The sequence below is a fragment of the Cyprinodon variegatus genome, unplaced genomic scaffold (genome assembly GCF_000732505.1).
Source record: "Cyprinodon variegatus isolate N-32 unplaced genomic scaffold, C_variegatus-1.0 Scaffold20, whole genome shotgun sequence".
NCBI lineage: Eukaryota > Metazoa > Chordata > Actinopteri > Cyprinodontiformes > Cyprinodontidae > Cyprinodon > Cyprinodon variegatus.
The window spans coordinates 2,043,906-2,071,482 of NW_015150473.1; the positions used below are offsets into that span (position 1 = coordinate 2,043,906).

Here is a 27,577-nt window from a genome sequence, read left to right on the forward strand (position 1 = left end):
GATGGATGTATAGATGGAACAGTTCAGTTTGCTGCAGCACATGGTCCTTATTAGCCCTGTGGTGTCAGCTATTTTGTGCCGTGCATCATTATCCTTTTGGTTAGGATATAAAACAAAGGCTGGCTGCTGTGTGTGTGTCTGAGAGGAGGTAGTTAAAACATGCTGTTGTTGAGCTGCCGTCGCCTGAGGCTGCACAGGCAGACATCTAAACAATGCTCAACGAAGAGATGTGGTGAGAACAATTGGTTGACAATGCAAAGTTTTTATATTATCGTAAGAATATCGACTGATTGTCAGACACTGTGATTGTTTTTTAATGTTGAGCACATAAAAAATGATCTCTGTAAAAAAATATGTATTATGGCTCTGCAAGAGAACCTTCCTTAACCAGGTTTTAAGATAATAGAAGCTTTAGATTCTCCACACATGGTGGTGGTGTTGTAATGGTTTGGGAAGTTTGCACCTGAACAACTTTTAATAATCAAGGCAGCCATATATTCTGTTTTTAACATGAAAACCCTGGAAGGAAATAATAGGACATTGGTTCATATTGTTTACCTCAGAATGTTGAATCTAAAAGAAACCATAACATTGAAGCCTTAATGACTGAAGAAATTAAAGTTTTGAAACAATACGTTTAATCAAACTGCTGTGTTATGATCTTAAACCACCTAATAAACATAATTATCATTTCAAATCTGCATCTTTATTTACTTAGGTTATATTTGACGGATATTAGAATTTATTAGATGGCCTGAAACATTTTTGCGTGACAAAATTAAAAAAAGCCATTATCCGCCATTATCTACTCCTTTTTAAAACTTTTGAATCAATTTGGCTGTATGATCTTGTTGAACTTTAAAGTGCCTTGAGATGACTTCTGTTGTGAATTGGCGCTATATAAATAAACTGAATTAAATTGAATTGAATTAAAGGTACTCTAATGTTTCGTTGCATGACTGAAGAAAACTGCCAGGAGAAAATAATGGATAGAAATGATAATGGTTTGATTGATCTATCAAAAAAAAAAAAGAGTAAAAAAAATGTTATTCTTTAGTAAAATTAAAATCTTTTAGTGGTTACTATATGATTCCCCCAAAAAATCCCTATTTACAGAGTAGGAAGATTGGTATCCTTATCAACCATCCTCTACCGTCACTGCAATGTAATGTCAACAAAGCTGTAGACAGAACAGACAACTTGAAGAAGTATCTCTTTATGTTACCTGTGGGCAAAGTGAAAGCTCTGTACAGCCTTTATTTACAGTGCAAACCACAGGACAAATACCTGCTTTTTTTAAGGGGAAATATAAATAAAAAAGTGCAGAAGGAGAACCTGAAGACAGTTGGCCGCAGTTCAGAGAGCAATCAGGCCTCTGGCTTGTTTGTCCACCTTTATATATATAGAGTTTGTGGCTTTGGCTTCACCTCTGTCATAACAGCCAGATTCTCTAATTCAGCAGTGTGGTTAGGAGTTTGCAAACCACAGAGTAAGACGCGAGGGTGTGTGTACTGTATGTAAGTTTTAGACTAAGCAGTGCACTTTAGCAGATTTATCAGTGTGTGATTAGACCTTTATTTGCTTTTTAAGAGGTTAAAATTTGTTCTGATCAGATTTTCTTTTGAGGGTGAAAAAGATTGCTCTGCAATATTTCAACAATCCTCACAGAGCTATCTCTTACAATGTTTTTCATATTACAAAATTGAAATAAAAGTGGAGCAGGTTTGCAAACACAAACCTCCCTTTCCAAGTGCAGTGAGCTAATCTTATCTTTTTTTTCAGGACGGACTCTCAAAATCAGACTCTTGCAAGGACAATTACTACGTAAATGGCTCCACGTGCTGTAAAAAGTGTCCACCAGGTAACAATAAGCACGTGCACACGCACACACATGCATGTGGAACTAAAACACAAGCATGCTGAGAATACTCTGTCTGCTTTTCTCAATGGAATCAACAGGAAGTAAAAAAAAAATGCTTCTTTTATTTCCAAAGTCATTTCAAAAGAGGAAGGATGTTTAAAAGTATACTATTTGGCTGGAAATAGCCCCAACAATTGTTCCCAAAACCAGTCACATACAGGTTATAGTTGGATTTTGATGCTAAAAGTAGGTTCTTCTTAAAAAGAGGAAAGAGAATCTAAATTTGTGGATTTGACGCATGTCCGTCTGCTTTTCCTCTTGCACTTTTTAAGTGCCTACTGTAGTCATGTACTTGTTGTTTTACGTTTCTCTATCTCTCTGATTGCCTTTTTTGTAGGTCAGCGTGTGCTTTCTTCCTGCAATGAATCCCGGGCCACTCTATGTACAAACTGCAGCCATGGTACCTATCAGCCTGGCTGGACGGGGAGCAGTAACTGCATCAAAAAAAAGTTCTGTGATACAGGTCAGTACCTGCAGCTTTTCTCCAAATAGGGAAATCCTCTGTCTTTACTAACTTGTTCATTACGCCCTAGGTAAGGGATTTATGAGAAGAAATGAGCAGAGTGAAGACTTGACGAGGGAGGAGCAATGTCTATGCCGACCTGGTTTTCAGTGTTCTCTTATCAACTGCGAGTTCTGTGAGATGATTCCGACCTGTGGGCCTGGTTATGGACTTGAGGAAGATACTGGTGAGAAAGCCTAACAGAAAAAAAAACATTCATGCATGTCAAACTAGTACGGATGATTGAACATCGCTGTTAAGGGTGTTTGTGCCTATTTTCTTCCTTATTCAGCTTCAAAAAATGGAAGGAAGATCTGTGTTGAATGCAAGAAGGGCTTCTACTCTGCTGAGAAGGATAAGGAAGAATGCAAAAAGTGGACAAAGTAAGAAAAACACTCTGAGATAACAGGACATACTGTATGACGGTGGTTAAATGCACTTGTGTTGTTCTCTTATCCCATAAGATAAATGTTGATCAAGTCCTATCCAGGTGTTTCAGATTCAAGCTTAGAATCTAGGATATTTTTTCTTGGTTTGCTTTTTGAGCAGAACCTTTTTTATGCAACCAGACTAACTTATGATATATATTGTTTCTGAAATTTGAGGGTAAATGTGCAGGGAGGCAACGGGGGCGTTGGGGGTGGTGGTGATAGCAACCTACCTCTGCCAAAGGGTCTTGCTCCCCCACTATCATTTTATGTCAATAAAATATATTTTTTTTTTCTCCAAAAGCCTCTTAAAACCATTCACATAACAAAATTTTGTTACTAATTTTGTCCTTAATTAGAGATGTAATCTAACCCCGCCCCATCAGCAGTAGAGTCAACCTAAGAGCATAATGAATAAAATATCTTATCTATAAAGATTGTTAGCATATTTCCCTTCAGCTAGCACAATAAAAGTTATGACAAGTAAAGCTATGAAAAAAGTCACTTACAGCCAGTTTTCTCTAAGCTGCACACTTCTCACTCATTCTCAACTCACAAGACAATCTATGCCGCATATAAAATAAAACCCATAAACTGTAAATCAGTTAGACCAATAACATTCTTTTCTGTATCGTTTTAAATCCTTGTATCATTTGTCTTTCAACTTAAAACCAAAAAATATGAATATGAGAAATAACAATCTTTTTTCCCCAAATTCCATGACATAATCTAGAAAAATGGAGAACTCTTGTTTTTTCTTATAATCAAATATGTTAAAAAGGAAATAAATGGGAAATACGTTCATCCTATTATTGTCTCGTTTTTGGCTCTCATAGCATCTTGTCTTTATGACCGCTGTGACAAATGACCCCAATCTGCTGGAGGCTGGATGTCCAAACCTGTTTTATTAAATAAATCAGCTGTTCTTGCACATTTCAATCCAAGTTTCAAATATCACTATCAAATCTTGTTTTATGATAAAAATTAATTAATTAATATATTTAATAAAACTTCAGTGTTCAGCAAATGTCTTTATTCAGTTAATTCAGCGCATCAAACATTGCTCTGCATAAATATAAGAATATATGGTGGCAGTCCAAATTGTTTAGCAGTCTAGGCTCCCAGAACATTGAAAATCTACAGACAGTTACAGGAATTTATACAGTTTTACAAGCTACAGTACATAATATTGTGCAAAATGTTAATGTTAAAATGAGAAATAGAAAAAATAAAAAATATTTTAAAAAATGTTAACGTTTCAACATGAACAAAAAGTTATGTCTGAACGGTCCTTTCTATCAGGGCAGGTCTCTTACATATAGCATTACTACACACCTCATGAACAACAAGTTTGTGTTTTTTTTATTTATTTAAGTAAATCACTAAAATTAATAGTGAACTAATAGAACTAGCTGCAGTAATCTGTTATTCTTTTAATAAACAATGTAACTAGTTATGATCCTCCTGGGTTTAGAACAAGTTTAATATTGGTGTGTGGCCTCAGCGTGCACATCTGATGTTGCTCACAGTGGTCCTCAGTGAACACAGGGTGTGTGCCCAGAAACATGAAACATTAGAGAGAACATAGCTGACAGCTCTATATAATTAATATTAAAACAATGAAGCATAATTCAACCACATTACATCTGTTCTGTTAGTCTGGCATAAGAAAGAATTAAGCAAGAATGTAGAATTCAAATTGAGTTCATCTGCAAAGCCTCATGTAGAAACTGTTCACAAAAGGGAGGGACATTCAGTATAATTCTTCAAGCTCGTTTGTTATCTGCCTCCCATGTTGAGTTTTTTTTAGCCAATCACAGCAGCAGTAGTAGCTGAGACATTTCACATGATTGATTATTGATTGTTTGTTTCAAGTTAACTAATAAATCAAACTCTTACCAAATCCATTCGGTAGGAGCGTACATACATGTTCCCATCCAAAGACGCAAAAATTGCCTTTTGCTAATTTTTCAATAAAAAATACAAGGAGCCAGTTTTAGCTACTGTAAGCTAAAACAGTGATGAAATGCACTGATGTCTATGACAACAGTGCATTTCATCACCCTGAAACTTTTCAGTAATGAGGCCTTACTGCATTACTGACACATCTGCTGGCTTCCAGCAAGATGTATTTTGGGGGGTCTGTACATTTAGAATTCTCGTTACAATTCATCTTGTTTGCAAGGTCTGTTAGATTGGTTAAACAGTAAACTGGCTGCCACAAGGATAACATTTTAGATATAACTGTTTGTGTGAACCAAGTGAATATGATAAATAGTTCCTGGTACCATATTGTTATGGACCTCTTGTCATAATAAATGGGATTACATTTGGATTCTGCCAAATTATAATGCTTGCAGCTTGCAGATCAGAAAGTGGAGTCATTTCCAACTTGTTTGGTAAAAAAGTGAGGGATGAGAAGTAAGAAGAGAGGGAGATTTGGGGAAGGAAGGATGATAGAGAGGCTTTAATAGTAACAGGCCACGCATTTTCTTGCCCATCTCAGCAATTGTCACCCCAAGCTCTTGATGGCAGAAATTTCTCCTGTATTTTGACTTCAGTTCTTTTTCTTATTTGTCTTCTGTATTTATTTTGTAGAACATTACTTCTTTTTGATGTTATCTTTGTTTCTTAGAAGAGAAAAGTACATAATAAAAGGTATCAGGTGTTCCATTTGTTGAAAAATCTAAGGTTTCTAACATATTTCACTGAAGAAGTTTAATATAGACCTTTTCCCCTCTATGTGACATTTTCTACATCTAATCTTGAAAAATTATCACAGTACCCCTGTAGACTTATATGTATAGAAACTATGCTCCAGATGCCTTTTTATATATATTTACATGACTGAAATATTGTTTGTCAAATGTATTATGCATATTTAAAAATGTAATAAATCTATTACAAAGTTTGAGAAACAGGGTTTAGATAAATTTGAAATTTCTACTATTTTTTATTTTGATTTAGATTTGACTTTTGATTTTCAGTTCTGTTTTAGCTTTAATTTGTTATTTGTAGTTGTTACCTAGTTTATTTTAGTTTGTATTCATTGAAAATGTTTAGTTTCAGTTTTAGTTTTATTAACTTCAGTTAAAGTTTTAGTATTTTATGTGATGCAACTTACATACTGGGGACAAGACCAACAAAAACCAAAATAAAAGAAATAAAATCCCAGATAAGGGATACATCTCTGCAATCTGCTGTTGTAATAAGCTACAGTGAAAAAGCTAAGCAAAAACCGTGACCACAAACTAGACCTTTATTAATGCATTATGATAAAAACAAAACGAAGCACGCTCTGTCTTAAATTTCCATTAGTTTTCATTAGTTTAATTATTAAAGTTTCAGTTAGTTTACAGTTTTTTTGGTCTACTTTTTATTTTATTTCAGTCAACAAAAGGTTTTTTAATTCTAGTTTTTTTTTTTTTTTCATTTGTTTTAGTTAACGATAATAACCTTAGTTTGAAATATAGCTTTAGCTAAAATATTAAAAGATCTTTTATTATATCTTCTTTTCTTAGCTGTAAAGCTGAGGGGAAGAGTGAGACGCGGCCAGGCAGCAATCAGACTGATGCAGAGTGTGGACCTCCTATTACTGGTGAGACACTGAGCAGTAGTAAATGATTAGGCGTCACAGAGTGTTTCTTTATAAGAAATATGAAGACATGTTTTTTGTACTAAATTATAAGATAAAGACTTTGAAAGCAAGCCTATTTGTTTGTTGCAGGTCCAGCACCTTCCTGGTTTGTAGTTGCATTACTGTCAGTGATCACTGTTCTGTGTCTCCTAATTCTGCTGCTTTTCTGCTACAAGGACAAACTGAAGTTACTTTCCGGTAGGTTAATATTAATCTTGAACCACTTTAACCCTTTTTTTTTTTTTTACTGTGGTGTGAATCCATATTAAACATACTGTATGAGAACTAACATGTAAGGACCAACATGTGAATAATACTATATTCTATATTTCAGTGAATCTTCGATCTTGTGTGCAGAATCTAAAGAGGAGCAGGATCCAACAGGTAAGTAATATTCAATCTTTTTCAGGTTTTCTCTCATTGCAAACACACACTTTAATGCATCTTGCTGGGATTTTGCGTGTTGCATAATTGTAAAGCAGAATGCTTTGTAGAAGCACATTTTAATTCAGTTAGAGCTGCAAGTCTTTGCTTTGCAAATCTAGAAATAAACATGTTGGCAAATCTTTTGCAACATATCTTAAGCTTAGTCTGAATGGCTGAAGAGGTTCTGTCAACATGCATGTTCAGGTTTTGCCATGGTTCTCATTGGAATTTATGCCTGAACCTTTACTGTGCCGCTTTACTTTTCTGTCACATATAGGTTTTGCAGTTCTGGATTTGTGCGAACGTTGTAGCTTTTTCCTGTGGCAAACTACAGACTGTACTGCTGGAAGAACTCTGAATGCATTTATGTTTTTTGCACTGGATTCAGTCTAGGAGTGTTAGAGAATAGCCTTAATGTAAATGCATGAAACACTTTCAAATGTTCGATTCTAGCATGAAAAAAAGATCACACCAAATTCTGACATTCAAGATTATAAATTGAATTAACAGACTTGTGTTGGTTCTATCACTGTTTCATTCTAGGAGACTTTGGCCCCTCTTTACCGCAGTGGAGCTTCAGCAGGAGGAATACCAGAAGTTACTGGCTCCAAATGCACACCATGTGAGATGACTAAACTCATCTGCCAAGCTTCCCACAGTCCTGAGATCGACCCTCTGTGCACATTCCCAGCCTCTGTTCCCTGTGTCAGGATCTCTATGCCTTTCACAGAAGGAATGGCAGAAAAAGTAAAGGAGAAGACAGTGACAGAAACTGAGAGCCAAGGATCCGGAGAACCAGAAGAACTGTCAGAAGAGGAGGTCATTAATGCTTCTCCGCTTTTGGCAGGTTCCTGTGTGTGCCTCAGTCTGGTTCGTGAGCCACTTGAAGTAGGAGAGAACGAGGACTGTAGCCAGGCTGTTATTCCTGGGACTTTGGGAATGTGCTCCTGCGGAGGTATCGAAGGAAAGAGGGATGGAGAGGAAAATGGAAAAAAGGACACAAGTGAAAATCAAATACCAGAAGAAAAGGTTGATCAGGAAAAGATAGTCTCATCTATGAGTGAGACATGTGTTAGATCTCTTGTCTCAGTTTGTCCCCCACTCACCAACACCTCCTCTCTGGTTCTTCCATCCATTCCCCATGTTGAACTCTGCCTGCCATTGTCCCAGGCTCAGGGGACGCCGCTGTCCACTTCCAAGCTTTCTGACAAGTCGCTGGTAAAACAGGACGAATTATACAGACTGGCAAGCACAGAATCTGACTCAGCTGAACATATTGAAGCCTCTGCTATGACCCTGGTCAGTGCTGTGATGATGTCCACGTCTACTGGAGAACTGTACCTAGACAAGTCTCAACAAGCCTCCAGGCTGGAGCCGGGCCAGGGCTTTTTCTGTGGGGATAGCAGAGAGAACAAGCTGTCTCTGGAGGATTCAGAGCTGGAGTGCTCGCCGGAGAGCCTCCATAGTGAGCTGGCTGAACCAACACCGACCTCAGGTATGGAAATGGCAGAGAATATTTTAACTGAAGGACCTATTACTGAAGATGTTTAAAAAGTAAGACAGATTTTAGCATGTTAAAAAAAATAATAAAGAAGTAAATCATGGTGTAACACATTTAACTACACCTGCACAATACATGTTTAAGAGAAGAATGCTATGCATTTGGTAAGTTATTTTATTACTGGTTTGTGCTCTTTTGCAAACACATTTTTCAGGGCCTTCTCCTCTTTCTGCACGTATCTCAACCATTAAGCATACACCTCAGGTCTAACTTAAAGCTGCAGTCCATCCGATTGTCTAAATAAACTGTCCATATGCAGCCTGTGAACGTTAATATCCAACCACTTGTTGCATTCATGCAATTCTTTGCAGTTATCATATCATATCATTTATTTAAAAGTATAAATGATGATTTAATTAGGAGAGTCTGAACCTAGTGGGTTAGAGCAGCACACTTGTGCTCTGAGAAGGTTGCAAGTACCTACTGTAGTTCGATCCTCACAGCCTGCACTCTGGGTACCTGAGCAAACTTTTAACCCCACAATGCTCCCCGGGCGCCACACAATGGCAGCCCACTACTGCTCCCAAAGGCAATGGGTTAAAATGCAGATTTCCCCTTTGTGGGACAATAAAGGGATTTGAATTTATTTATTTCTAAATAAATTCTTAAAGGGACATATTACTGGCAACTTATTAAAGATAATGAATATGCTAACTTATAATTTAACAAAAACACACAGTGCTTTTATGATTGGTTTATTACAGTTCATGAGGGTCAAAAGTTGTCTTTTCCAAATCCATTCAGTTTTTTTCTCTGCAGCGTTCTTTGTAATCCAAGTCTCACTGGGGTACAGTTTATAGAAATGTTGTTTTGTGTGGTTTTTATGGGGTAATAAAAACTCTTAAATCTATTAATTTTCACATCAGGCCTTTGGAAGTCTTAAATACCAAAGAGATTTTCCCTTCCAGGCATTTAAATTATTTCCTTCTACTCTTCTCAAAACAATTCAGTGATGGTATAATTATTAGATCCATCTGTTTTAGTTCTGGCTGAGGATTTCAGTCAGAATTGTTTTAATACACTGTAGGGGGGAAACTACACTACCCATGATGCAGCAGAACTCAAGTCATGATGAATGGAATTTATCGCTGGACACTTAGTTCTCCCTTCACGCTTCAATTGTTGCTTATTTTAGGATCTGGAGAGCGTTAAAATATATGTATGTATTTACAACAGTATAATATATAGAATATGCATTTTTTTCTTAATGGAAACTAAATAAACTGCTGCATAGGTGAGAAAAAAAAACATACAAAAATTGTGATTATTAGCTTCCTTAACCTAAATAAGAACAGTTTGTAAAAAGTTATTAATAAAATCTTCAGTTTAAATGAGCAAAACTTGCAGGGATGGGTTAAAGTAGCCTTCAAATATACAAATAAATGTAATATAGAAACGTTAAAAAGTTTATTACACCTGAACCAGACATGTTTGTTATTGACGGGTTAGCATTCAGGGAAATGTTTTCATATCCTGCGACTTAAAGGTTTTAAAACAGAAAAGTTCACTGGTCAGCTCAGGCTTAACGCTGTTTTAAGCATTCTACAGTGAGCTTAAAACAGCGGTTTGGTGTCAGAATAACAATAAGAGTTCTGGCTTTTTCCAAGAACCATGTTTTATTAAAGCCAGCACTGATAGTCGGACTCTGATTGGTGGGGGACCACACAGAGAGCAGGGAAAAGATATGTGTGCGTTTGATGCGTTTGAGAACCACCAGAACCACATTGGAACAAACACAGTTTAGTCGGTCTGTGAGTGTGTGTCTGTGTGGATCTGCAGTACAAAAGCTCCTGTTTACCCAGAGTTCCATAGGGTTGCGCAAAGTGACCACAGCTTTAATTGAAGCAAGATGTGCACAGCTTGAGTAATACTTTTATAATCTTACCCTCCCAACACACACAAACACCATCTCTCTCTTTTTTTTTTTTTTTTTGACTCTCACTGATGACTCGGCGCTTTAATTACATGGTTGCTGACCTGAAATGAGTTTCCATCATGCAGTAATGACAGCTATTTAAATACCACTTCCCGCGTCTGCTATTTAAAGGTTAAGGGGAAGGCAGGGGTTTGTACCGGGACACCTGAAATGTCTAATAGCCGTTTGATGAGCAGAAAGCCGGGGTCCGGAGAAGCCATCCAGCCGCTTCTGAGAGAAAGACTTTGTTAATTTCTGATGTTTTGCTTCAGTTTAGAGCTAACCCTGCAAAGAAAAAAATATATAACAAAAACAATAAAAAGAACACAAAAAATAAGCAGAATTAGGAAAGGATAAATCATAAGAAACCAGTGACATTCCATCGAGCTTTGTTTTGAAAGCTGTGGTTGAATGACACATTTTTCTCAGACCGGTATTCCAGGAAAGGGCCGGGACACAGAGAGAGGGAGCTACAGTGTTTGTCGTCTTAACTTTTATAGATCCAGGTGCACCTTTAAATTTAGCATACATGGGTGTGAACATACCTGCTAAAAATGTGCTTCCTGATATTTGCTGTGATTTTTGCCTGAGTGGGTTGGAACAGATGAGGTCCTACTAGTGAGTCACGGCCTGGAAAGTCAGACAGTAGGTGGGATGAAATGGGAAGCAGGAGCTTAATGTGGTTAAATATGACTTAGGAAACAACGTTTGATTATCTAATAATTTACATTGATCATAATGGCAGCAACATTAATCCTTTTAAATAAATCCTATCTAAAATCACAGAGGTCTGGAATTTATGCTGTGGACTTTAAAGAGTGGCTGGAGGGAAATGACACAGTCATCTATAGACATGAACTTTGCGGCCATCTTGCAATGTCATTAAACCCATTTTGCCACTCGACTCGGTGTCTTAGTCACCAAAGATTAGCAACTAACGGTTCATTTCTTTACCTTTGTGATAAAGTGGGTGAGAACACCATTTGTCTCAGTTTATACATTTGTTATTTTTCTTGTTTGCTTGATTTAACCATCTCTTTATTCTGTAGTTGCATTCATATACTACCCCAGGTTTGTTTATGAATGCAAACTACAGAATAAGGATAGTTAAATTAAGCAAACAAAAAAAATAACAAATGTATAAACTGAGACAAATGGTGTTCTCACCCGCTTTGTCACAACCTTGCCTTAAAAACGTCTGGCTTGTGTTGTGAAAGTAGTTTAAAATTTTACATAAAACCACAGCATTCATATTTTTTCAGCACTTTCCACAATTGTTTTGGGATTTGTCATTGAACCAATCATCTTATTTGCTCCTCACTGTTTTTTTTTTTTTTATATTTTCTGTTCAGGTCTTGTTTCTGGCAGCCGCAACACCACCTTCATCTCCAGCGGTCAGGTGATGAACGTCAACGGTGATGTCATCGTCGTCTATGTGAGCCAGACCTCTCAGAACGGTGACGAGGTTGGATCGGACGGCGCCTTCGGGAGCCCCGTTCAGGAAGAGGCCAACGAGACAGCCCAGTTTTTCCACAGCTGCCTGCGGTCTCCAGGGGACTCCGTTTCCCATAACACCTTGCGAGAACAGACACTGCCAGTACAAGAAATGATAGTGGGAAAGTGAACTATGAAGAGCAGCTTTCCAAACAGTGATCATCTCTACAGTTTTATTATTTGATAAAATAAATAAATTAATAATATTTTTTAAATCATACTACATTCTTCATTTCTTATATTATATCCAGGCCTTCTTAGTTGGAATCTTTTTTTTTTTTTATTCTTTGTTGCATGGAAATTTTAGTGGGATCTTGACACTAATAGTTAATACATAACTAATTTCTCACATTACATCCTCCATTCCCACGTTTGTAGACTTTTCACTAAGTTTGACATTTGGATGATTTCCTCACATAACAAAACATCCACCATGTGGAAATAATTTTCATGTTTTTCTTATTTTATGGTTGAAACTTAACTCTTTTAGCCATAGTAAAAGCCATAGTATCTGAACAATGATAAATCTAAAGCATTTCACTGAGTCAAGCTTTCTGAAGCTACTTAATCGACATGAAAACATTTTAAGATCTGTTATGAAGCTTTTTTTAATCTGTACAGAGACGTTGTTTATTGTATCCTTATTGCACTGGATGTGCAATACATGTTTAAGAGAAGAATGCTATGCATTTGATAAGCTATTTTATTACTGGTTTGTGTTCTTTTGCAAATTTTGAATGAAGAAAATCCAAATGTTTTTTGTAAATTCTTAATGTTTTTTTTTTAACCTACATTTTAGAGGTGAAAGATGATTGTATATATTCAGAAGAAGCATTATCTGTTTGCAAAGGAAGTATGAGTTTTTCTTCGTTTGATTTTTGGTGGGGATGGGTTTGATCATGTGGTGCAACTGAGAGCAGGCAAAATCAGAGCCATCATAAACGTAAAGGTTAGTGGCCCCTGAAAAGGCCGGTTATTCATGCTTTTTTTTTAAAACAGAAAACAATTTTGGCTGTTATGAAACAAATTTAGTCAATCCTGTTGCTCTTTATTTAAAGATTATTTAATGTATCTTTTATACATTTCAATATTTAATGTGGCCCTATACTGAAAAACTGTATGGTGTCATCATTAACACCTGCATAGACTGGAAGATCTTTTTGTTTCTTTACAGGGAAAGACATTTTTTGAGTTACAGCTAAATATTCTGATCATAAATATTAATTATTTGGATTTAGGATTTGATATGTACTTAGAATACACCAAAATGCATAAACATTTAATAGCGAATCCAAACCTTTTCATATTCATGTGCCATATGTTATATCAGCAGACGATTGCTTGCATTTATAATTTTTATGTTTACAAAAGATGCTTAGTGTTATTTACCTGTTTCCAAAGTGTATTTGTCCCCTTTTGGACCATAGGTGGTAGATATAGTTATGCTAATTATCTATTCCTCTGGCAGGTTAAGGTTTTAAGCATTATTTTACACTGACCAAAATGTTTTTTTCTGGTATTAAGCTATTTTTAAGTTTTAGGCTATTCTAGCCAGAGTCCTGAATTAAATCTGAAATATAATCTATGGATGGCGCTTAAGAATAATATAATGACTGTAGATGCTTTTAGTTTTACAGACTTTGAGCTCATCTTTCAAAATATATCTATCTAATACTAGAAGAGGCATACAAACTGAATTTCATTGCTGCAATCTCATTTTTAAAAATATAAAAACTAGGTTAAATTACTTATGAAGATCCATTTTAAGAAAAAAAAAACCCAAATAAATAAATGCTGTTGGATATCTTTTTAAAGTGATGATCTGAACCTTTCTTGATGTTTTCTCAACTGCTAAAAGCTGTTTGTCTAATTTCCAATCAATTATTGGGTGAATGATATTTATTTTGAATCTAAATCAGTATGAATGCTTTTGGCTCAGTTTTCTTTGGAAACTATTTAAAGACAAATGAAAGTTGAATGAATCTTCAATAAAAGTAACTTCTGTGGTTCTGCCATCTCATAGCACATCTGATAAATACGTTTAAACAAAAAAAAAGGACATTTTCTTAAAACTTGTGCTAAAAACAAGCTAGAAGAACGACCTTTATGACTTTTGCCATTTCAAATCTCTTGTATCTGAACTGGGATCCTGTCTGTCGCCAACCATCCATTTGGTTGTGCAACTCAAATTACTTTTGTTTTCTGGAAAAAGACTGAAGGAAAAAAAAAAAAAACAGAAAATAACAGCATGCTTTGCTTTTGTCTTGCTTGGGTTCCCAACACTGATCAATCACAACCTCCCCATGAGCATGCAGCTTTTAACAAATCCTGTACATATCAATCAACCCTGATGCGATGGATAAATGAAATACTTTTTTGATCAAACATGCTTTAAATTCAAATATCTTTTGCATCGTTGTCTTTCTTTGATAGATGGCAGTCATCCTGCATTCTGTGGTCTCTCTCTGTCAACTTTCCTATTTTAGGATGAACAAATTACAATGAAAGAGTCCTCCTCCTGATGATCTATAATCCCTATGAAGCAATTCTAATTATATATGTGGCAAAGTCCCTTTTGTGTTTGTCCCAATGCTGACAGACAGGCAGCCTTTCATCAAGCCAGGGGATGGCGAGCAGCTGTGAGGAGAAACTGCTCAAGCAGTCAGACCAGCTAGCGTCAAAGGCAGACCACATGAGAGGAGCTGGCAAAGCTCATTTAGGCCTGGTTTGGGTCAGCAGGGGTATGTTTATAAATGCGTGTGTGTTTGTGTGCGAGTGTGCATCTCATCCCTGCTTATTTTTATGGTTGTTGGAGAAAACAGGAAGTTATGACTAGCTTTCACATGGTTTACATGAGAGATGGTTGGCCAGCCAGCACAGAGCTTGCCTTTACAGTCAAAAGATGATCCCCCAAGCTTTAAATAAGAAATAAAACTGTACAGCAATTGACTTTATTCTACCCCCTAGTGGTAATTTCTAGTTAAGATGGGAAAAGTGGAAAAAAATTGCTAAACAGCTATAGGGCGTGAACATGTGTTTGTAATGTGTTTTAGACACAGATCCTTACAAATGATACCATAAACAGTTTTTTCTTTAACTTTTGTGCACAAGTAAATATAAGAAAAGCACATCAGTGCTCCTGTTTACAAAAAGGCACATAAACCAGTTTTTAATCATCACTTAAACAAATTCAGAGTTTGTAGAATTCCCTAATTTTCCAACCTGCCATAAACATTTCCATAACTTTATCCCTGACATGTCTGCTTCATTCTTTGATCTCCATGATTATGTTTTTTCCAGTAATCTCCATACCTGAAGAAAAGAAGAATTATGCATTTACAGGTTTTTATTCCAAAATTAAATTACTCACAGGCTGACGTTCAATCTGTCCTGCTCATTCAAATTCAGAATAAATCTGAAGGCACTTGCCTAAATTACCTTTAAAACATTTTAATGGCACATTAATTATTTTTCTTCACTTGTGAATTATGCTCTACTTTATCTATGTTATAAAATTCTAATAAGATACAGTGAAGTTTGGGACAAAATGTGAGAAGGTTTAAGTGACGCTCTTACAGCTCCTCTTTGGACTCTGACTTAACTACAGAATATTTACTTTTTAACATTTTAATGGTATTGAGGACTGCACACAGAAGGGGAATCCCTGTCTTTGCTGCTCTTCTGGTTTCAACTCTCGTAATCTTACCCTGAGCTGTTGGTGTCAGCCCAATGAGCAAACGGGATAAGAGCCTACCTAGAATATTCAATACAGGTGATAGATTTAGAGCTGTGGAAAGCACCAAAAAGCCTGCACTAATAAAATGCTGAAATTACAGTGGTCCCACCTGTGAAAACAGGTTTTAAATTTCATTTACTCCCTTTCAGATGACAGCAAACGTTTATATAGTCTCTAACTACTTCAATTTAAGTGTTAAGCTTTAAGTATCAATAGCTGTTTCAGATGAAATGTAAAGGAAGTAACTGAATTCTGCTCAGTAAAAACTATTCTCAAACTTTAGAAGAAAAGTCAGCCATCTGATAGTTGGTTAGCTGCGTCAGTAATTGATTAGATGTAGCATGCAGGAATTAAATTAAAAGATCTCTTTCAGTTTATTTCCTTGAGTTGCTGCACAGTATCGCTTGTCATGTGGCTGCTCATCAGCGTCCCAATTACAGATTCCATCTTAATCCATTAGTTACACTGACTGCATTCAAACAGAAAGATATTTGTATTAAATAGTAACGTCCCATTAAGGCTGTAAACCTTGTGAAAGGGGAAACATATTTTTATCTAATTCTTGTTCACTCTTTCTACCAGATCGCTGAACCTGAGCCCTGGAACAAACCTCTACAAATGATAGTGCCATTTTCATTTTAGAAGAACGTTTGCCTGTCTTCTTCCCGAAAGCCGCAAAACGATGCAAACTATCAGGTAAGAAATTTCTTAGAAACATAAATTGCAGACTTTTTTTAATAGTATAAGTATTTGGAGCAAGACTACTGAACGCATGTTTTAGATGGAAAATAATATTTGCTTTGCTTGAACCTTCTAGGTGGCTGAATCCATAAAAATCAAACTGGTCTATCTATTCTAACCTTTTTTTTCTATCCATATCCATATATATATATATATATATATATATATATATATATATATATATATATATATATATATATATATACATATATATATATTCCTTTTATATATTCCTTTCTGACTTTTTTATTAGATTTTTTTTGTGAAATCTTCTTTATAGGGAATCAGATGATTATATATAGAGACCTTAAATGTGATATTTGATTCCTCAGGTCTCTTTTCAATCCCAAATGGTCATCAGATGTGCGTCTGGAGGGGAAGACAGCCATAGTAACAGGGGCGAACACTGGAATAGGCAAAGAAACGGCTAAGGACCTGGCCGCCAGAGGTGAGAAGAACCAGAGAGATATTACGTGTACAGGCAAAAAGAATTTCACTGTTCAGAAGACTTAATCTATCTTCTGCAGGTGCCCGAGTGGTTTTGGCTTGCCGAGACACGGCGAAAGGAGAGCAGGCTGCGTCTGACATCATGCGGGAGGTGAATGGAGCCAAGGTGGTTGTCAGGCAGCTAGATCTGGCTGACACAAAATCCATTTGCCTGTTTGCTGAGACTATCTACAACAGTGGGTGAAACAGATTAAAGTTTTATATATATATATATGAAAAAGAATTGTAAAAAAACCCTATTCTGTTTTTCAGCTGAGAAGACACTAAACTACCTTATAAACAATGCAGGCGTGGCTATCTGTCCTTATGCAAAGACAGTGGATGGATATGAGATGCAGTTTGGTGTCAATCACTTGGGTAGGGAATACAAATTGAATGAAATGTTTACTTTAGTTATGCAGCAAAAGTATGAAGTAGGGCTCTTTTCCTTTTATTCTTAGGCTCTGTTGTGCAAAAAACTTAATCTCTCACTCCATTTTTTCTCCGTTTGTTCCTCCTTAGGTCATTTCTTCTTGACCTTCCTGCTGCTGGACTTGCTGAAGCACTCGGTCCCATCTCGGGTCATCAACGTGTCCTCCACAGTTCATGCCATGGGCAAGATCCAGTTTGATGACCTGAATGGGGATAAAGATTATCACCCTGTCAGGGCCTATGCTCAGAGCAAGCTGGCTAATGTGCTGTTTACCAGAGAGCTGGCCAAAAGGACTGAGGGTATTATGTGTGTTTGTGTGTGGATATGGATGTGTGGAAGAAAAACACTCAGGGGCATAGAGACTGACAGTCCGTCTTAGACTGAGTGTCCGTCCTTCTGCATGGAGGAATTAAAAGCCTGCTTCTGCTGCCAGCGTGATAGTCTCATGCCTCAACCACAATCGCTCTAAGCAAGAAACAAAGCAAACAGGCTTTTTTATGAAAAGACTGCTTTACAGTAACACAAAAAGCTGGATAAGCAGAACTCAAGAGGTTCTTCATACATTTAATAAGGATTAAACTTCCATTTCCTGCTATAAAGGGTTTATATTTATAATAATGGTAGAATTTTGGAAGAATCTTTTTAAGTTATTCTCCATTTTCCCTCTCCAGCACTTGGTGTGATGGCCTTTTCTGTGGACCCTGGCATTGTAAACACTGAGATTACAAGGCACATTCGGCGCCCTCTTGTGGACATAGCTAAGATTTTCAGTTTCTTGATAATGACACCAGCAGAGGGAGCCTCCACCACCATCTACTGCGTCATTACTCCAGAGAATGAGATGCTCACCGGTGGATTCTACAAGTGAGACAGGCAGCTATAAACTTGCAATTAAAAATCCAAATTGTCACCAGGAAGTTGTTTTTTCTAGAAATTTGAAATAATTATTTTTTTACAAAAAGCATAGCCAATACTTAAGAGGTCAGTGTTGTTTATTTATTTTTTGTTTGTTTTTAAATATTGTAATAGGCCTATATGACTGTTTGTGAGATAAACAGGAGCACAGCAGAAATATATAGAGAGACATAAAAAAAAGATAAACAATTAAAAAGTCCCTAGAAAACAAACCAAAAAACTGTGGCAAACAATGTTATTAATTCACCTTTGTTTGTTTATCTACTTCATCTTTTCTTTTTTTTTGTTCCAGGAACTGTTCCAGAGCAGACCCCTGCAGGGCAGGTGAGGATGATGGCACAGCTTTGAAGCTGTGGGCTGTGAGCTGCCGCCTGCTGGGCATCCGCTGGAGATAAATAGCCTGCCTTCATGCTGTGCAGCAATGTTCTCACTCTAAAGATTCCCTTTTCATTTTATGCACAAAATGTTAAAGTTCCATTGAACATTATGAATTATACCGACCACCATTAAAATGGGAGGATTATTAAGCTACCCCTCTTGTGCACTTGTGTTTTTGGCATGTTTTGCAGACTTTACATTACTTTACTTTCGTCCTACTTCAACTTTCAACATTTTAATGGATAGTTTCCCTTTGCCTGCTGTGTTTAATAGCATACAATATATTTCTTAATGACAGAATACCAAAAAACTGAAATTCTCATTCATATATTTATCAATAAAAATTTGATTTAGAGAGATCTATGAAAACACTGTGAACACTTTTAACCCATCAAATATTCCTTTATATTCAGATTTCTTAATTATATTTAATGCAAATTAGTCAAAATCTAACAATTTTGCCCAAACACCTGTTGGCTTGCAAAGAGGAGTTTAAAGCTGCAGCCTCTTCATATGCCATCTTGCATCCAAAAACAAACAAAATAGAAACAAGGCTGCAGAAAAAAAAAACATGTAACATGATTTCAACCTGGAGAGACTCACACAGAGAAAAGAAGCAATTTGAGAGATTTACTGACATGAATGAAATAAATTCTTTGGCGCTCAGACCCCGGCAGAAGACATGACGCTGTAAGTCGACATGAGTGTGGATGAATAACTTTGGAAGATGATAAGGAGTAGTTTTCCCTCTGAGGCCCATTGGTGGTGGAGTAAGCTGTAAGTTGAAAGGGTCTAAGAATAGTCTAGTAGTGAGGGAGGAGATGGGGTGGGTCAAAATCTGGCTGTTGCACTGAATGGGGAAGCTGGACCTTCATCCTAATGAAGAACGTCTTGAGAATGATTGGCTTTGTAGAAGGTGCGGCCCATCGTTGATTGGCTGAAGCTTGAATGAAACACATCAGCAGGTGATTTAGGTGAGGCTGATTAATCCTTCAGGGTTGAATTTTCGCTTCTGCTTCATAACACCTGCAGTTAGAGCTTGATTCTTCAGGTAATACTCTTATTTTCTCTAAAAGTAAAGGCAGTGTCGTAAAGTTCAAAGCGAGAGGAGATGCATAGTCCCAAATTACAAATATATGGGTTTATAAAAAATCTAGGCTGTGTCTCATCGACCTGTGGTTGGAAAGCCACTCATCACATACTCAACATACACCTTGAGAAAAATAAAATACGTTGTCTTTGGTAGGAAATGAGTGTTACCCTAAAAAAGTCAATATTTTGGTCATCCCCAGAGACAGTTTAAATGTTGTCATGATTTGCTGTATTCTCGTTCCTCTTTTAAAAAATAGCTTTGGTCAGTTTAAAATGATCAGAAATAGTGACCCTAACTGATGAGCACATCACTGTATTCAGTTTAGCATCTAGAGTTTATTCATTTACAAAGATGGGATCAGGCTAATTCTCAGTAAGTCACAAGTCAGTTTCAAGCCATTCATCAAGAATAACAAGTCCTAGTCACATTATTTACATTTCAAGTCATTAACAACTCATAAGGAGCCATCTCTGAAAAACTAATTGTGTGGATTAGTATTTATCTGTTTTTTTTTTTTTTTTAAGATTTCTTACAAAAATAAATGTCTTACTTTAATAACAGCATAGAGTCATTTTAAGTGAAGATGCTTAAATCCGAATCAAATCACTTATTGGTATTACCTTTAGAGTCAGGTCGCAAGTCTTTGCTAATGTAATGCATTACATCTGACTTCACCAAGTTATAGGCCAAACCTTTTAAACCAATTAACAATTATTAAGCTTAGCTTACTATTCATTATGTCACCCGTAATTAACATTTAATTAATATGTCAAAAACATAGAATTAAAGTTTCTTTTTTCCAAGTGATAAATTATTTGCTGAATTAGGTTTCAAAGCTTTAGGGGGAAATGTTAAGGAAATCTACGGTAATCATATTTTTATTATTCTCTTTATTCTTAGGAAACTTTTAATCTCTTAATTAATTGCTTTACAATGTTTTAACATATCACTTTAATTCGAGCTCCTATGAAATTGATTTATTAAGTTATTTTTGTGTTATGTTGCAAGTGAAGTGAATCTTTATGGTTTGTATCCAGCTCTTTTGGCTAAAAGAATCTGGATCAAACTAAACTATACTGTATAATATGATTTATTAGATTAAATATTATACTATCAAATTAGCTGCAGTTTACCTCTAATTTTACTTCATAAAGGGCTGAATTGTGACCAATTAATCAGGTGAAAACAAGATGAGGTTTGCCTTAACTCTTGGTCCCTATGAGTGTATGAGGCAGGCAAGCAGGAGCCAACAGGAAGGCAGTCTGTTCTCAGGCTGTAACTTGTGAATCAATCATGCGTCAGCTTGCTTCTGATTGGCCCAGCCGGGGAATGCGAAATGCATGCAGCAGGCTTTGTAGAGATGACAACCTGAAAGCCAGTGCTGAACTGTGTTGTGGAGACTAAAGGGGACGCCTTTTTGGTTATTACTGAAGTTACACCATCGCCTCTAAGGTGAAAATCCATTGCTTTGGAGGAATAATGAACTGCAGGTAGGAGTGAAACTATTTTAACTATTGACAATGTTAATAGGCTGGATCTAATGATCACTGGAAATAGTAAGAAGATTAAACTGCCTCCAGAAATGCTCTTAGGATTGTTATCTGACTAACTGCTTGGACCAAAAATCTAAATGATTTCATTTAGTGCATGTGCAGAGTTAAAAACTAGTTTTACAAGAATCCAGTGTTTACTAAAAAAACATTAGAGAGTGGCACACCAGTACAGACATTTAAACTGTAATTGTTTGTGTTTAATTTGTCTGCTTACACACTCAATTAGACAAGAACTCACTAAGAGTAGAATCTGGATACGTTTAAAGTGTTTTTCCTGAATTGACTTTAAACCAGGAGCGCATGCTGTAACCACTGGTCTTCTGAGGAGAGGTTAGATGGGAAAACAGTGATCATCACTGGAGCCAACACTGGCATCGGCAAGGAAACAGCCAGAGATCTTGCAAAAAGAGGTACAGTCCAGTCATGTCCGTCAGTTTTGGTTCTCTGTCTCACTCTTTTCATTGTTTTTAACTTTCACATTGTGTTTTCCATTCAACATTCCACACTGCTGTGAGGATTTAAGCACTTTCGCTGCTTGATGATTGGAGCTAATCTTAAATGTTAATCACACCTAATCTGTCTTAGTCCAACTTAATTAAATATATAATGGTGGAGATATTCAGAGGGTTTGTGAACCCAGCATACCTTAAACAAAATAAAAATAAAGCAAAATAAAATGATGACATTCCTGGATGGAAGTAATGATGTTAAAAGACAGATGGCAGCGATGCAAGTCAGACGAGGCGTCAGTGGGACAGAGGGAGCATTGTGAGGGTCTGATACCCTCCTTAGCCAACAAAAGAGAGAGTTTGAAGGGTGCAGCCATGCACACCCACACACACACATATGCAGACCCAGTGTAATATGAAAACTGGTTGTGCATAGATGATTAAGTCTGTTTGTTCGCCTCAGGGCTCAGCATGAAGCATGCCCCTGCTGCTTTTTGAAAATTACCACCATGCATTCGAGAGAACAACTTCATTCTGTAAATGAAAGGGCAAGTGAGAATTATTTTCTTTTTATGTCATAATGTAGACCTGAAAAAAAAAATATTATTATTTTTGCTGTGTGAAAAATCGAATGAATGCAGAGGTCTGTGGGCGAAAAACAAGAGTGGAAAGAAGAGATGACAGAATAATGACCTCCTCCTTTTTCTTCTTGCTTTTGGAGAATTCAGTATCAGATGATGGCTTCATCTATCAGTAAATGGGATTATGTAATGACAGGATGACAAGATGATTAGGTTTGCACAGATTCATAACAGGCAGCGCTACCTTGGGGCGGATGCATCCCAAGGCACCGAGGGAAATCTGACCAAATCACGACACTTTAATTCATCTTGGTTTCAGTCATTGTGCCAATACGACAAGTTGACAAAGTGCTCTATATTCTCGATTAACTCAAATAAGAGCTGGGATTGCCAATTGATTAATTTAAATATAGAGTGATTAATGAGCTTAACACTTTTGGATGATATGATTGATTGAATTAACTCAAAAAAAAGGAGAACAATTGAGCGTTCCCACGTGGGAGCAGCCTGACGTGAACAAAGACACATTAATGGGACACAGATGCTACATTCCAAGTGATTAATGGCTCCCTACTTTCTTAATTGCAGCGTTGAGCAACTATATAAAATATGTGGTGGTTTTTATTGTTTGAGGACTTTTGTAATGCAGTGTGGGGGCTTCTCGTCTTCCTATACCTGGCTAGTTTTATGGTGATGCATCCAAACTAGTGTGTGGGTGAGAGAAAAAATGAGAATGCTGTCCTCAAAAGCCCTTTCCGGAGCTCATTAAGAAGAATACCTCATAATTTGTGTGAGAAGCAAAGCGACATAGCTGAGATAGTTCGGTGTTCATGCACTGTGGAGCAGTTAGCTAAATTGGCTTTTGAATGAGGGCTTGGAAATCATTAGGAGTGATCAAATGTGCACAAAGACTTTTAAGGACTTCATTACTCTTTAGCTTTCTCTGCTTTTACTCCTTTTTTAATTCAATCAGTATAAAATCTTCAGAAAAGATGATACTGATTTAAATTTGAAAGTATGTAATGTAGCTGATATAATTATTTTTACGTGTTTTTTGAAGAGTAAAAGTAAGAGGGAGTAAAAATATGAGGGAGGCATGCCCTCTGGGTTAATTTACTGCTGCAGTTATGCCTCAGCGGAACAGCTGAGATGAAGTTGGTCTGTCACTACGAGAACACATCTACATCTTTTATCCATTTTCCTGGACCTTGTTTTAAAGGTGCACGCATCATTATGGCATGCAGAGACGTGGAGAGGGCGGAGGATGCACGTACCGACATTTTGGAGGAGACAGGAAATGAGAACATCATTATCAGGAAACTGGATCTGTCTGATAAAAAGTCCATCAGAGCGTTCGCTCAGCTCATAAACAAAGGTAGGCAGGTGACATTAAATACAGAAACACATGAAGCCTATAAATGGATTGCTTCAGCAAACAGGTTTTTAGAGAAGATCTTTGGTGGAAAGGATTATCTGGTTAAGGTTGGTAAGGTTAGTTAACAAATTTCCATTGATGGTTGTGTTTTGCCACTATTTTTTGGGGAATGGTGGCCTAGTGGTTAGGGCATAGAGCTTGGAATCCTGAGGTTATGAGTTCGAGACCCACTTCCACAGACTGCCACTCTGGGTCCCTGAGCAATACCCTTAACCCCACACTGCTCCCTGGGCACTGCACAATGGCAGCCCACTGATTCCCCCACGGGATGGGTTAAATGCATGAATAAATTTCTCCAATGTGAGATCAATAAAGTTCAATTATCATTATTTGCTCTGGTTTACATCAGTGGTCCATTTGTGTTCCTACAAGTATATGTTTCCTTTGTGATTGATATTCAGTAAGTACTAAATTTCCATTGACTGTTAAGCCGATAACGTGCAGTGGATTCATGAATGTCTCCCCTCAATGTAGCTTTAGTTTAACTCCTGGCAGATGTGGAAGACAGATTAACACAGACCTGTTTTACAATAAACAAAAACAATCACTGTATTGGAAATTCATCAGTTTTTTTTTTTAGATCTAGAAGTAGATTAGATAGAATAACAGATTTTAGGAGAAAGCACAGTTTAGACATTTTTTTCCTCACTCTCTGACAATAAATCATAATAAAACCTTCCCAATTTAGGTCTTTTATCATTATCTCAATTATTTCTATTTAGTAAAGGTTTCAATAAGGCAGGATGGTTTTGATTCTTTGGTGTCTGTTTGCATGAATTTCTTTATATCGGAAAGAAATGCTTTTAAACTTGATGACTGCGATCATGATTTAGGTGCTCATACTAGTTTGCTGAGATTGTGTCCATTCCTTCTATTAGAAAACGAATAAATGAATCAGACCCTCTGACAGCTAAACAACATGATGCTGTCATCCATGTGCATCACAGTTAGTGTTCTTTGGCTTTCCAACTTCCCACTGTATATTAAATTAACATTTGCTATTTTCTTCAAGTACTAAATGTAATTTTATCAGAATAATTTTGATAATCCAAACAGGCCTAAAAAAGGAAACATTTGGTTAATTTTAAAATCAGATGGTAAATATCTGCTTTCCATTAGATTAACATAAACATGTCTAATGTTTTCCAGAAGAGCAGCAAGTGAATATCCTGATAAACAATGCAGGCATTATGATGTGCCCTTATTCTAAGACAGTCGATGGCTTTGAAATGCAGTTGGGAGTCAATCATCTGGGTGAGTAATACTAACGTTTGGTGCTCTATCTATATTTCTTTTTTTCCTGAATTTTGTTAAAATCCAAAAAACTACAGAAAAACTGATTGGTTAGTATTGCACTTAAGTGAATTTATTTCTGTACTCAAGAATAGTTAGAAAGAATAAAAAGAGGAGGAAGTCCATCTTGATAGCAGCACAAATATCAAAGAAATCAGCCTTAAAATATTCTTATTTTTTATGCTGTCAGTTTTTGGTCTGTTTCTTTGTCCCAGATGATGTTTATTGTTTGTGCGTTATTTTTGTCACAAGCTGTCAGTGTGAACAGGCTGTACTCAGACACAGTTGCCCACACACATATGGACGCTCAGACACATGCAGAGAGACAGAGACGGTACTTAAGGCGGAATAACCCCTAAATGAAGATCAACATTAAAGAGCCTTTCTGATAAATATTTAAACTCTGTGGCTTAAAAAACAGAAAGGATTAAAGTTCGACAGCAATCAGAAATACTTGCTGTATTTGTCTGAGACCTTTAGGTAGTCTGGATGACTCATATACAACAAGAAAGATCACAGCATTGTTTTGAAAATTAACCTCTAGAACAATTACTGCCTGCCTAATTATTTTATTTTCTGACCCCACCTAAGGTCACGTTCTTTTGACCTTCTTGCTGCTTGACCTCATCAAACGTTCAGCTCCTGCACGCATTGTCATTGTGGCCTCGGTGGCCCACACTTGGACTGGGCTACGACTCGATGACATTAACAGTGAAAGGAGTTATGATGCTATGAAGGCTTATGGGCAAAGCAAACTGGCTAATGTCCTGTTTGCACGCTCTCTTGCCAAGCGGCTACAAGGTGAGCTGGAATTTACAAGCTTTAAATGAACAAACGGGGATCTGAAATGAGCTTCTACGTTGTGATGTATGCATCATTTTTCTGTTTGTTAAAATATAAAATTAATATTTTAAACTCTTTTTTAAAATTCCTGCTTTCAAATGTTTGTGGGTTTTTTTTAGTAGCCCGTATTGAAATTCAAATCACGGCTTTAAATTTAATGTGAACAGGTGCTGTTCCCCCATCCAAAGTGGGCAAAACATTAAGTTTTGACATCAGAAAACACACTTTTCAGTTTTTGTTGGAAACATATATCCCGTTCCTTCCATTTCTGTGCACAATACTTTGTGTTTTTCTAGGATACCATTACTATAAATTATTTAAATTAATGTGAAAAGATGGACAGAAGTTCAAAGGGTATGAAGGCTTTTGAAACTGTGAATGTGTAGCCACCTCTTTTTTCCCACTGCAGGAACTGGTGTCAGTGTTTTTTCTCTGCACCCTGGTGTGGTCCAGTCCGACCTGTGGCGGCACCAGCACCAATGCATACAAATAGCAGTGAAGATCTTTAGGATCTTTACCAAGACAACAGTGGAGGGAGCTCAAACCACTATCTTTTGTGCTGTGGAACCAGGCCTGGAGAGCCTGAGTGGAACCTATTTCAGGTAGGTTTCAGCCAACAAGTACAGCAACTGTTAAACATCTACATTCATGAAACAAGACGTTAAATTTTTCTGCTTTTTATTTTAAAATTATCAGAGAGAACAGAGAAATATCTACTAATTACTTTCTGCCACTGTTTGAATTCAGTGACTGTGCGCCTGCACGCTGCTCAAGGGCTGCTGCTGATGACGACTTGGCCCAGAGGCTGTGGGAGATGAGCTGCAACATGCTCGACATCACCTGGGAGTGAAAAGCAGCAAATTAACTAAAAGCTGTGTGTTTCTTGTTTTTTTTTTTTTTTTTAAAGCACTGTTATGCACTTTTATCCAATATTAGGCCAGTTTTGTACAAATGATGGATTTAGTGAGTGAATTTCAGTGAAAAGCAAGGAAGACAGCTTCAAATTCTACTTTATTTTATATAGAAAAAAATCATATGTTGAAATTTAACAGCATATAGTCTACTGTATTATGTTTATTTGAATGGAAAAGCTTTTAGGAATTGCAGATAGATTGATGTAGAAAGTATTTATATATCGTCTATCTTGTTCAAAAAGGGTTCTTTTAATGAGATTAAGCTAACCAGTTTGTACATTTTATTGCTTTGAATTTTACAAGTTCATTATCCGACTCCTATATTGTGCCGCCTACGGTGCTACATGTTTGGAAATATTAGCTTTCAAAGGAGATTTCATACTTTAGTATGGCGATTAGAGGAAAACAACTGCAATGTAAAAGGTTACTTAAAATATATTGTTACACTAGTGAAGCAACAGATGTTTACAACAGTAGTCTTAATTCTAAGGGATCTCAATACTTGGAAAATATAAAGCACCTCTGGATAAGTTGTTACCCTGAGTGAAGAGAGAACATTTTAAAAATCTTGCTTTTGTTTTATCTTTCCTTTTCCTAAAAACTCTCTCTACATTGATTGATCAACAAAAGTTAGATGCCTGTGTGTTTTTTGTAACTGCTTATTGCATCGTTAGAGTCATACACTCTGCAAACACTCTTCAAATGCCTTTTTTCTCTAATATACAGTATATATATATACAGTATATAGGAAAAATAAAATCTGTGAAATGGCTAGACTGAGGTGATGGGTTGCAACACAATAACGATCAAACATACCTACATGTGATCTTTCACAGTGATGTG

At 36.6% G+C, this 27,577-nt stretch overlaps 3 protein-coding genes across 3 annotated transcripts in view; all 3 read left to right on the forward strand.

Moving 5' to 3' along the window:
- The window catches only part of tnfrsf11a (tumor necrosis factor receptor superfamily member 11a), a 15,978-nt gene extending 3,103 nt beyond the window's left edge, over positions 1 to 12,875 (forward strand). Inside the window, exons 2-10 of the mRNA XM_015389682.1 lie at positions 1,783 to 1,861; positions 2,259 to 2,384; positions 2,455 to 2,610; positions 2,716 to 2,806; positions 6,373 to 6,449; positions 6,579 to 6,686; positions 6,823 to 6,872; positions 7,458 to 8,409; positions 11,743 to 12,875. Coding sequence (XP_015245168.1) covers positions 1,783 to 1,861; positions 2,259 to 2,384; positions 2,455 to 2,610; positions 2,716 to 2,806; positions 6,373 to 6,449; positions 6,579 to 6,686; positions 6,823 to 6,872; positions 7,458 to 8,409; positions 11,743 to 12,014 — 1,911 coding nt within the window. The 3' untranslated portion in view covers positions 12,015 to 12,875. The remainder of the gene's footprint in view (positions 1 to 1,782; positions 1,862 to 2,258; positions 2,385 to 2,454; positions 2,611 to 2,715; positions 2,807 to 6,372; positions 6,450 to 6,578; positions 6,687 to 6,822; positions 6,873 to 7,457; positions 8,410 to 11,742) is intronic.
- Positions 12,876 to 16,156: 3,281 nt separating this feature from the next.
- On the forward strand, positions 16,157 to 18,732 carry LOC107094203 (retinol dehydrogenase 12-like). The gene is made up of 7 exons (XM_015389694.1): positions 16,157 to 16,316; positions 16,694 to 16,809; positions 16,889 to 17,044; positions 17,121 to 17,225; positions 17,370 to 17,579; positions 17,952 to 18,144; positions 18,488 to 18,732. The coding sequence occupies exons 1-7, from the start codon at positions 16,303 to 16,305 to the stop codon at positions 18,588 to 18,590; spliced, it is 897 nt and encodes a 298-aa protein (XP_015245180.1). The 5' UTR covers positions 16,157 to 16,302; the 3' UTR covers positions 18,591 to 18,732.
- Positions 18,733 to 21,008: 2,276 nt separating this feature from the next.
- LOC107094211 (retinol dehydrogenase 12-like) lies at positions 21,009 to 26,866 on the forward strand. The gene is made up of 7 exons (XM_015389708.1): positions 21,009 to 21,156; positions 21,514 to 21,629; positions 23,469 to 23,624; positions 24,834 to 24,938; positions 25,617 to 25,778; positions 26,230 to 26,422; positions 26,568 to 26,866. The coding sequence occupies exons 1-7, from the start codon at positions 21,146 to 21,148 to the stop codon at positions 26,668 to 26,670; spliced, it is 846 nt and encodes a 281-aa protein (XP_015245194.1). The 5' UTR covers positions 21,009 to 21,145; the 3' UTR covers positions 26,671 to 26,866.
- The last annotated feature ends 711 nt before the right edge of the window (positions 26,867 to 27,577 follow it).

Coding starts and splice junctions, on each gene's coding strand:
- LOC107094203 (XM_015389694.1), top strand. Junction 17,045..17,120: donor TGCTGAGACTATCTACAACA/GTGGGTGAAACA, acceptor TCTGTTTTTCAG/CTGAGAAGACACTAAACTAC. Junction 17,226..17,369: donor GTTTGGTGTCAATCACTTGG/GTAGGGAATACA, acceptor GTTCCTCCTTAG/GTCATTTCTTCTTGACCTTC.
- LOC107094211 (XM_015389708.1), top strand. Junction 21,630..23,468: donor CAGAGATCTTGCAAAAAGAG/GTACAGTCCAGT, acceptor CTTGTTTTAAAG/GTGCACGCATCATTATGGCA. Junction 25,779..26,229: donor TCTTGCCAAGCGGCTACAAG/GTGAGCTGGAAT, acceptor TTCCCACTGCAG/GAACTGGTGTCAGTGTTTTT.